The sequence below is a fragment of the Salvelinus namaycush genome, chromosome 5 (genome assembly GCF_016432855.1).
Source record: "Salvelinus namaycush isolate Seneca chromosome 5, SaNama_1.0, whole genome shotgun sequence".
NCBI classification, from domain to species: domain Eukaryota; kingdom Metazoa; phylum Chordata; class Actinopteri; order Salmoniformes; family Salmonidae; genus Salvelinus; species Salvelinus namaycush.
This window is the reverse complement of record NC_052311.1, coordinates 19889597-19901669: the sequence shown is the minus strand read 5'-3', so window position 1 is coordinate 19901669 and position 12073 is coordinate 19889597. Positions and strand designations below refer to the sequence as shown.

At 40.2% G+C, this 12073-nt stretch overlaps 1 protein-coding gene across 1 annotated transcript in view; it reads left to right on the top strand.

The window, feature by feature from the left end:
• Positions 1-847: 847 nt before the first annotated feature.
• glrbb (glycine receptor, beta b) overlaps positions 848-12073 on the top strand; it is a 31081-nt gene continuing 19855 nt past the window's right edge. Inside the window, exons 1-3 of the mRNA XM_038992511.1 lie at positions 848-875; positions 1247-1311; positions 11004-11140. Coding sequence (XP_038848439.1) covers positions 848-875; positions 1247-1311; positions 11004-11140 — 230 coding nt within the window. The remainder of the gene's footprint in view (positions 876-1246; positions 1312-11003; positions 11141-12073) is intronic.

The window sequence follows — 12073 nt, the reverse complement described above, 5'->3', positions numbered from 1 at the left end:
TCCATCTCTACCTTTACACCTACCACTACCTCTACCTCTACCTCTACCTCTACCTCTACCTCTACCACTACCTCTACCACTACCTCTACCACTACCTCTTCCCCACATTGGTCCCCATAGTGTCGGTCCGAGGCAGATTGGACCAGTTCCCCACATTGGTCCCTATAGTGTCGGTCGGATTGACAGGCCATGACAAAAATATGTCAATATGGGATTAGCAAATATAATGTGGTATTATATCTGGCATGCAGGCCACATTTTGTTATCAGTAAGGACTTTGTGTTGACACGTTCTTTGTTTTAATGAAAATAAAGCCCTTGACAGAGGTAGAGGTACTGGTCCAATCTGCCTCAGACCGATAATATAGGGACAAATGTGTGGAACTTGTCCAATCTGCCCTAGACCAATACTATTCAAATCAAATTGTATTTTTCAAATGCGCCGAATACAATAGGTGTAGACCTTACCATGAAATGCTTACTTACAAGCCCTTAACCATCAATGCAGTTTTTTAAAGTAATAAAATATTTGCTAAAATAATGAAATACAAATTAAATAAACTAAAGTTTAAAAAAGTAACACAATAAAATAACAATAATGAGGCTATATACATGGGATACCGGTACCGAGTCCATGTGCGGGGGTACAGGTTAGTCGAGGTAATTGAGGTAATATGTACTGTCCATGTAGGTAGGGATATAGTGACTATGCATAGATAATTAACAGAGAGTAGCAGCAGTGTAAAAAAGAGGGTCAATGCAAATAGTCCGGGTAGCCATTGGATTAATTGTTTAGCAGTTTTATGGCTTGGGGTTAGAAGCTATTAAGGAGCATTTTGGACCTAGACATGGCGCTCCGGTACCGCTTGGCATGTGGTATCAGGTAGAACAGTCTATGACTAGGGTGGCTGGAGTCTTTGACAATTTTTATGGCCTTCCTCTGACATCGCCTGGTATAGAGATCCTGGATGGCAGGAAGCTCGGCCCCAGTGATATACTGGGCCGTACGCACTACCCTCTGTAGCACCTTGCGGTCAGTTGTCGAGCAGTTGCCATACCAAGCGGTGATGCAACCAGTCAGGATGCTCTCGATGGTGCAGCTGTAAAACTTTTTGAGGATATGAGGACCCATGCCAAATCTTTTCAGTCTTTTGAGGGGGAATAGGCGTTGTAGTGCCCCCTTCACAACTGTCTTGGTGTGAATGGACCATGATAGTTTTGAAGCTCTTGACCCGCTCCACTATTAGGGACCAACGTGGGGAACCTGCCCAATCTGGGAACCTGCCCAATCTTCCCCAGACTGATACGAAAGGTACCAATGTGGGGAACCTGTCTAATCTGCCCCAGACTCATTGAATAATAGAAAAGGAACTGAAGCTCTGGGTTATATGTGAAATGGGATTTGGAATAGATTACATAAGGCCCATTTAAAAAGGTGATGCTAACTGTTCCTCAGTAATACCTCTTGGCTAGACGTACAAAGTTGAGGGTCATAAACCACATAGTTTGATTCTCTTTGATATCAGACTGTGTGAGAGAGAAAGGATTGTCTCCACCTCAGAGATCAGCTTTGATTCACTGTTGGCCTGGCTACAATGTGGAGGTACACTGCACACCATATATGGTAGAGAACCTCAACTCCCAATGTCCTGATGCATGCATTCCTGCACACACACGCACGCACGCACGCACGCACGCACGCACACACACACACACACACACACGCACGCACACACACAGCGAAACACACACACACTCACATACACACTGACACTGTGTTTGTTGGCAAACAAGCATGTATTCGCTCATCCAAACTCCCTCTCCCTCACAGACTCAACATGTAAAGTGTGGTCCGATGTTTCATGAGCTGAAATAAAAGATCACAGAAATGTTCCACATGCACAAATTTGTTTACATCACTGTTAGTGAGCATTTCTCATTTGCCAAGATAATCCATCCACCTGACTGGTATGGCATATCAAGAAGATGATTAAACAGCATGAGTCAGCATGACAAGTGCACCTTGTCCTGGGGACAATAAAAGGCCACACGAAAATGTGCAGTTTCGTCACACAACACAATGCCACAGCTGTCTCAAGTTTTGAGGGAGCGTGCAATTCGCATGCTGACTACAGGAATGTCCACCAGAGCTGTTTGCAGATAATTTTATGTTAATGTATCTACCATAACGTTGCTTTAGAGAATTTGGCAGTACGTCCAACCGGCCTCAGAACCGCAGACCACCTGTAACCATGCCAGACCAAGACCTCCACATCTGGCTTCTTCACCTGAGGGATCGTCTGAGACCAGTTACCCGGACAGTTTAAACTGTGGGTTTGCTCGACCGAAGAATTTATGCACAAACTGTCAGAAACCATCTCAGGGAAGCTCCTCTACATGCTCGTCGTCCTCACCAGGGTCTTGACCTGACTGCAGTTTGGCGTCGTAACCGATTTCAGTGGGCAACTGCTCACCTTCGATGGCCGTTGGCACGCTGGAGAAGTGTGATCTTCACAGATTAATTCCGGAATCAACTGTACCGGGCAGTATTGCATTGTGTGGGCGAGCGGTTTGCTGATGTCAACATTGTGAGCAGAGTGTCACATGGTGGCGGTGGGGTTATGGTATGGGCAGATATAAGCTACGAACAACGAGCAGAATTGAATTTTATCGATAGCAATTTGAATGCACAGAGATACTGTGACGAGATCCTGAGGCCCATTGTCGTGCCATTCATCTGCCGCCATCACCTCATGTTTCAGCATGTAATAAACGGCCCCATGTCACATGTACACAATTCCTGGAAGATGAAAATGTTCCCTTTCTTCCATGGCCTGCAGACTCCTCAGACATGTCACCCATTGAGCAGGTTTGGGATGCTCTGGATTGATAGGAACAACAGCATGTTCCAGTTCCAGCCAATATCCAACAACTTCACACTGCCATTGAAGAGGAGTGGGACAACATTCCACAGGCCACAATCAACAGCCTGATCAACTATATGTGAAGGAGATGTGTTGTGCTGCATGAGGCAAAAGGGGGGTCACACCAGATACTGACTGGTTTTATGATCCATGCCCCTACCTTTTTTAAGGTATCTAACCAAAAGATGCATATCTGTATTCCCAGTCATGTGAAATCCATAGATTAGGGAATTTATTTCAATTGACTGATTTCCTTATACAACCTGTAACTCAGTAAAATCTTTGAAATTGATGCATGCTGGGTTTATATTTTTGTTCAGTGGATCCTTATTTAGTGTAGAGACATGGATATAGAAATGACAGAGATTAAGAGAGATTAAATAGATAATACTTGCCAGGTATGTTGAGCTATAGATGTGATGTTGTGTTATAGATGTTATGTTGTGTTATAGATGTTGTGTTGTGTTCTAGATGTTATGTTGTGTTATAGATGTGATGTTGTGTTATAGATGTTGTGTTGTGATCTAGATGTTATGTTGTGTTCTAGATGTGATGTTGTGTTATAGATGTTATGTTGTGTTATAGATGGTGTGTTGTGTTATAGATGTTATGTTGTGTTATAGATGTGATGTTGTGTTATAGATGTGATGTTGTGTTATAGATGCTGTGTTGTGTTCTATATGTTATGTTGTGTTATAGATGCTGCGTTGTGTTCTAGATGTTATGTTGTGTTATAGATGGTGTGTTGTGTTATAGATGTTATGTTGTGTTATAGATGCTGCGTTGTGTTCTAGATGTTATGTTGTGTTATAGATGGTGTGTTGTGTTATAGATGTTATGTTGTGTTATAGATGTGATGTTGTGTTATAGATGCTGTGTTGTGTTCTAGATGTTATGTTGTGTTATAGATGTTGTGTGGTGTTATAGATGTTGTGTTGTAGATGTTGTGTTTGAGATGTTATGTTGTGTTATAGATGCTGTGTTGTGTTCTAGATGTTATGTTGTGTTATAGATGCTGTGTTGTGTTCTAGATGTTATATTGAGTTATGAATGTAGTTGTTATGTCATGGATGTTATGTTGTGTTAAGGATGTTATGTTGTGTTATAGATGTTACGTTGTGTTATAGATGTTATGTATGTTATGTTGAATTATAGATGTCATGTTGTGTTATAGATGTTATGTTGTGTTATGGATGTTACGTTGTGTTATAGCTGTTATGTTGTGTTATAGATGTTGTGTGGTGTTATAGATGTTATGTTGTGTTATAGATGTTGTGTTGTAGATGTTGTGTTTGAGATGTTATGTTGTGTTCTAGATGCTGTGTTGTGTTCTAGATGTTATGTTGTGTTATAGATGTTGTGTGGTGTTATAGATGTTGTGTTGTAGATGTTGTGTTTGAGATGTTATGTTGTGTTATAGATGCTGTGTTGTGTTCTAGATGTTATGTTGTGTTATAGATGCTGTGTTGTGTTCTAGATGTTATATTGAGTTATGAATGTAGTTGTTATGTCATGGATGTTATGTTGTGTTAAGGATGTTATGTTGTGTTATAGATGTTACGTTGTGTTATAGATGTTATGTATGTTATGTTGAATTATAGATGTCATGTTGTGTTATAGATGTTATGTTGTGTTATGGATGTTACGTTGTGTTATAGCTGTTATGTTGTGTTATGTATGTTATGTTGAATTATAGATGTCATGTTGTGGTATAGATGTTATGTTGTGTTATGGATGTTACGTTGTGTTATAGCTGTTATGTTGTGTTATGTATGTTATGTTGAATTATAGATGTCATGTTGTGTTATAGATGTCATGTTGTGTTATAGCTGTTATGTTGTGTTATAGATGTTACGTTGTGTTATAGATGTTATGTTCTGTTATAGATGTTATGTTGTGTTATGGATGTTACGTTGTGTTATAGATGTTACGTTGTGTTATAGATGTTATGTTGTGTTATGTATGTTATGTTGAATTATAGATGTCATGTTGTGTTATAGATGTTATGTTGTGTTATGGATGTTACGTTGTGTTATGGATGTTATAGTGCAATTAAAGCACTAATGGAGAAGATTGTGTTTGGTGAACATAATTCCTATTGACCTGATGATACCAATAGTCATTCCATTTGGCTTCTCGTTGACAGAAAATGACACAATAAATGTTACAGACTAACCTACTTTATTCAGTCATTGTTGGATTTTGTTGATCACCCCAACAAGAGCATAGCCTTTCTGACCTTGATAGGCATTCAGTCATCAATCAATCAACGTTTTAACACCTCAACACAATATTAAAATATATAATTGACCTACATTCACTAACATGTATGTATCTACAATCCAACAAAACATAATTAATTAGATGCTGTCATTTGTTTTGCTAAATAGCCTATGGCGTCATGTGCAATCTTCACAAGCGCTCGACCGACTCTTCAGTTGGCGCTAAACGTTGCTCATGAATATGACATAATAAATAATAGGAAGTTTGTACGCTTCACATGAATATATATTATTGCCCAAACGTAATGGGCTTCCATGTATCGTTGGGGGCAGAAAGCGGCTGCCCGTGGTGCTGAGGCAATGCTGTATTAATGTGTGCATCCCGCTTCTGCGCATGTTGCATGACAGGTGCACACGCAATCCTCCATCTTGGGCATCCCGAACTGAGGCAAAAGGGCATCAACCATATACATTCAATAGAAATACAAATCTGACCGCGCGTAGAGAAAAACAGGCATATACCCGAAATGTAAATTAGAGATAAAAATCAACAACTGCTACTTCGAATGAATGACGGACGAGGGAGACCAGAATGAAGAATATCGACTGCGTATGGTCAAGGAAGACTAACGACCTTTTACACTGTCAGCTTTTGCGGGTCTAGTAACGAATAAACTATTAAAGAAAACAAAATGGTAAGTGAAATGCTTGTATTTTTAAACAAAACGTCGTTGTAGCCTATGTTCACTTCAATGTAGGCAATGTGAAATGCATGACCCCGAAGTATGTAGTTAATGACATTTCCCCCTATTCCCCTATCACCTCATATCGTGGTGGTCGCTTCGCTATGTATAATATTCTCCATCTTTTGCAAGCGGTGCTCAATCTTTGGCCAAGTGGCAGCGTCTTCTCTTGTTGCGATTAGACCTGATGCGAGGTGCAGGCAGCCACAGGTAGTGATTGTTGAAATTGGTAGGCTATTAGAAGGAATTGTATCGCTTGTTTGCTTGACTTAAATAGGGAGGTGCACGGTAAACGTCTCGATAAGACACAAAGATGAAAATGAGGGAAAGTTGAATAATGTCATGCAAAGCAGTTAAAAAAAAAAAAATCGGTATCTATTCTATACTATCAATATCATACTTTATTTTTCAGCAGACTATCAAATGTGGAATGGAAAAATGTTTTGCAGTGCCTGGGTAGCCAAATTAAATGGGCATTTCTGTGCTGTTCAATAATAGCAGTGTTTTTGCTACATTGTGCATACTGTATGTAATCCTCCACAGGCAATAAGAGCCGTTTAATATGCCTCCAAGGTCACAAATCCAATAGTGCAATTAAAGCACTAATGGAGAAGATTGTGTTTGGTGAACATAATTCCTATTGACCTGATGATACCAATAGTCATTCTATGTGGGAGCTTGTGTCACTGACTTTACATTTGAATTTAACTCTACATACAGTGCATTTGGAAAGTCTTCAGACCCCTTGACTTTTTCCACAGTTTGTTACATTAGAGCCTTATTCTAAAATAGATTCAATTATTTTTCTCCCTCATCAATCTCCACACAATACCCCATAATGACCAAGTGAAAACAGGTTTTTAGAACTGTTTGCAAATGTATTAAAAATAAAAAACACAAATACCTTATTTACATAAGTATTCAGACCCTTTGCTATGAGACTCGAAATTGAGCTCAGGTGCATCCTGTTTCCATTGATCATCCTTGAGATGTTTCTACAACTTGATTTTAGTCCACCTGTGGTAAATTACATTTATTGGAAATTATTTGGAAAGGCACACACCTGTCTATATAATGTCCCACAGTTGACAGTGCATGTCAGAGCAAAAACCAAGCCATGAGGTGGAAGGAATTGTCCGTAGCCACAGATCTGGGGCAGGGTACCAAAACATTTCTGCAGTATTGAAGGTCCCCAAGAACACAATGGCCTCCATCATTCTTAAATGGAAGAAGTTTGGAACCACTAAGACTCTTCCTAGAGCTGGCCGCCCAGCCAAACTGGAGTTCTTCTGTGGAGATGGGAGAACCTTCCAGAAGGACAACCCTCTCTGCAGCACTCCACCAATCAGGCATTTATTGTAGAGTGAGAAACAAGATTCTCTGGTCTGATGAAATCAGGTTTGAACTCTTTGGCCTGAATGTCAAGCGTCACGTCTGGAGGAAACCTGACACCATCCCTAAGGTGAAGCATGGTGGTGGCAGCATTATGTTGTGGGGATGTTTTTCAGCGACAGGGACTGGGGGACTTGTCAGGATCAAGGGAAAGATGAACGAAGCAAAGTACAGAGAGATCCTTGATGAAAACCTTCTCCAGAGCACTCAGGACCTCAGACTGGGGAGAAGGTTCAGCTTCCAACAGGACAACGACCCTAAGCACACAGCCAAGACAACGCAGGATTGGCTTCGGGACAAGTCTCTTCAGGACAAGTCTCCTTGAGTGGCCCAGCCAGAGCCCGGACTTGAACCCGATCGAACATCTCTGGAGAGATCTGAAAATAGCTGTACAGCGACGTTCCCCATCCAACCTGACAGAGGTTGAGAGGACCTGCAGAGAAGAATGGGAGAAACTCCACAAATACAGGTGTGCCAAGCTTGTACCCAAGAACACTTGAGGCTGTATTCACTGCCAAAAGTGCTTCAACAAAGTACTGAGTAAAGGGTCTGAATACCTATGTAAATGTGATATTTTAGTTTTTTTTACAAGGCTGTAACGTGCCAAAATGTGGAAAAAGTCAAGGGGTCTGAATACTTTCCGAATGCACTGTATAAACAACACAAGGTTCTTACGCTAAGAATGGATCAGTAAGAATGGAGTGACATAGTGGTGAACTCTCTTAAAACTGGGCTTTTTTAGGTTATTTGCAATGTTTTCTCAATCAACTTTTCTACCTGTTCTTGACCGAAGTGCAACTGACTCTACTCTAAAATCCCTTGATTCTGTTTATCATAGTACCCTTCGTTTTATTAGATCTGGCAGTTAATATTCTTCACTGCATCCTTTACCAAAAAGTTGACTGGACCTCTTTAAAGGCAAGTAGATCACTTAATTTCTCTCTTTTTGTTTATAAATCCCTACTCCACAAGCTTCCAACATGCTTAACATCTTTGTTGAAATTAAGAATTTCAGGTTATAATTCAAGGTCACAGGGTTGGATAACAATGATGACTTCCATGGTAACCACAGAGTTCAGGAGATCTGCTTTTTCAAAGCAGGTACCTCGTGTGGAATTGTCACGATAGCTAGGAGGGGTGGGTGTGGAGTCAGGCGCAGAGAGCAAAGTTTCCAAATGAGACGTATTTATTCCAAGCTGGGTCAAGCCAAAACAACAGGCACAAGGACCACAAAAACGGGACAGCAGACAATCCGTATAGGAACAAAACACAAATGTCCACTGACAGAAAGGAAAAAAGCCCGCACAAAAGCAGACGGGCCCTGAAGGCTTAAATAGCCCCGAATTAACTACAAATAAGGTACAGGTGAAAACAATCAAGACAAAACCAACAGAAAGGGGAAAAGGAATCGGTGGCAGCTAGTAGACCGGTGACGACGACCGCCGAGCGCCGCCCGAACAGGGAGAGGAGCCACCTTCGGTGGAAGTCGTGACAGGAATAGTCTCCAGTTGGCACTTCGTTTCGATCATTGGGTGTCCCTGGGTCAATTTAAGATATTGGTTAAGGATTTTTATAGTGATTAATGTGTTTCTTTTAATTGATTATAATGGCAATGTGTATATTGTATGTGTATTTTGTATATAATTATTTGTGTGCTGGTCTCAATGTGTCTCCCTGGTTGCATTTTTTACATTTCATTTGAAATAAAAGTTAAATAAAATAGATATTATTTACATTATATTAGGAGAGCAGCAATGATTGCCTCCTCCGTCCTCACTCAGTGAAAAGGGAAAATTCTCGAACAAACTATATTTAGGAAACAGGGACCACGCCAATGCAAAGTGACTAAAAGCTTATGAAATATGCAGGGTATACCAGCAATAGCACAACTTAGCCATAGCACAACTTTGCACAGCTCTGTGAACTTGACTGTAAATCACTTTAGAGAGAGAGAGAGAAAGAAAAAGAAAAAAAGAAAGAAATAAAGAAAAACGAATTAAGGTTATATTTCACTGGAAGATAATGATTAGGAGTAATTCTAGGTGAATGGAATTCTGGGTCGTACACAAAGAAGTACATGACGGGATAGGTGTCATGTCAAATAAACCACCAACACTTCAGCTGTGTGGAATCAATAATCATGTGTGAAATACAGATGTAGGATCTTAATTTTAGCCAGTTTGCTACAGTGGGAAAATAACACCAAATGTGAATTATTATGTGGATTGTAATTAATGGACATTTTTCATTGGGTTAATACATCTTTCATTAGGGCTAATCAAATTTTAAATTTCAAAGTGGAAATAACAAACTTTAGAAGCCTTTTTAAAACTAAAATACACCACAAGTTTGCATTTCCTGCTGTGCAACAAAAGGGTGATCAAATTAAGATCATACATCTGTATGAGCTAGGAGAGGTTTTAGTGCTGAGGTACAGAGGGAACCAAAGTGGGACACAGTTCTGCTACTGCTGATGATGATCAATGTGGGAGTAGCAGACAGGGAATTCCTTGTGCAGCGGCAGAGTGTCTAGACAATGAAATGCAAGAGCTCCATTCTGGCAAATGAACTAGTCTAGGAAGACTGGGTTGTAATGTCTTAATGGAATAAAGGTATACATTGAGTTGGTGGCATCAATCAATCAATGCAATTGTAGAGTACTTTAGACACTTAACAAGTGCTTTGAATTTAGTAAAATTGCTGTATTATTTTCAATTTATGAAACTCTCCAAAACAACCATTTCAGCAAGAGGAAGACATTATACTTTAAGAATGCTGTGATTAGGTTGTTTAACAGACACTCTTACATGAAATGACACAATAACTCTTACACACTGAGTGTACAAAACATTAAGAACACCATCCTAATATTGAGTTGCATCCCCCCACCCTCTTTGCCCTCAGAACAGCCTCAATTCGTTCAGGGCATGGACTGTCGAAAGTGTTCCACAGGGATGCTGGGCCGATGCTTCCCACAGTTGTGTCAAGTTGGCTAGATGTCTTTTGTGTAGGGAACCAGTCTTGACACACTCAAAACGGTGCGCCTGGAACCTACTACCATACCCAGTTCAAAGGCACTTCAATATTCTGTCTTGCCCATTCATCCTCTGAATGGCACACATGCACAATCTATGTCTCATTTGTCTCAAGGCTTGAAAATCCTTCTTTAACCTGTCTCCTCCCCTTCATCTACACTGATTGAAGTGAATTTAACAAATGACATCACCTGGTCAGTCTATGTCGTGGAAAGAGCAGGTGTTGTTTGTACCCCTAGTGTATTAATACATTTTCAGTGTACAGTATGTGTATGTACTTCTCCAACCAACTGAGCCACAAGATTTAAAGTACACAGAACGTTCAAAGTTATGAATCGAATCAGATTATATTGGTGATAGAATCTCATCCGAGTCATATCCATGGAGTACCAATCTGTTGACAGAACAATAGATGTGATAGATCTACAGTCTTAATTTACAGGAAGGGATTTAAACTAGAGCATGCAAATGTGTGCCTACTGTATTCATATGGGTTAGCAGAATGGGCTTTAGTCTTATATAACTTACAAATGGGGTAGCCTTGCTCCATATGTGCAAATCAACTTCAAGTTTTATTGGATGGCTAAAAGACAACATTTGGAAAGAGCGTGTGAATGTCGACACATTAAGCATGAGTGAGTTGGAAGACATGAAGAGATCTATTTTTAAATTTTCTTTCTCTTTTCAGGCCCAGGGGTTGACCAGTATGGGTGTCAAGAAGCTGGCCATCCTTCTCCTCGTCTTCTTGGTCTGGATAGAGGGAGGATGCACTAAAGAAAAAGGGACAAAGAAAGGGAAGAAGGGGAAGCAAGTCTACTGTCCTTCGTAAGTGCAGAATTTCACCCCACCTCATGAGATTCCCTGCGGCATTGCCTAAATTGCTCAAACTCAAAAATACGATCAGTTACTCTGACCATTTTCAAATACTTAGTGTTTGAAAATGCAATCCAAGAAGAGACAGATGTTTGATACATTAGAAATCAGGACAGCTGGCCAGAAGTATCGTCTCTCCCAAAAAATTATTTGTCATCCCTATCCCTGTTTTAGCTTCAAATCCTAATTTGTCATGCAATGTTTGATGTCTTACTGTACTAAATCATAAAAGGGATCAAACATAACGATTATTGAAATTGAAGGGAAACCTTTAATTTCATTACAATATTCACAGTGAATGCCTAAACTGGAGAGAAAACAATGTTTTGTTGGTGGGGAACTTATGGTGGAGCAGAGGGGATACACCTTGATCAAGGGAACTGCAAACGTGCACACACAAATTCCAGCCGAGCACTTTCACTCATCCTCAGTGCCTGATGAGGTTTACATAATCATATGTAATGTGCTTTTCAAGTTGAATTCCTTGGCAGAGTTCAGTTGCCACCCACGTGGAGTGGATTTTCCCTCTTTCCTCTGCCAAGTCCTGCTCCCTCCATCCATCTCTCCTCAGGTCAATGTTATTTCAGCAAATCAGTTTCAGAAAGCAGAAGATGTTCCTTGAAAGTTGAACATTCTTCTAAGGTCACAACTGATGTGAATCTTTCACAAATACACTAAGAACCTTTGCTTGTTGACAGAAATGCAACAGATTTTCACACTACGTTCCAAGAATGTCATGCTAGCGTTGCAGGAAGCATTATGCAAATGTGATATTCAGCAACATTGTGGATGTTGCCATTTACAGTAGCTGCTGACATTAAAGCAAAATATACAGCCATAAACTACTCATTCCTTGAATTATTGAGGAATTTCCTTTATTTTTCA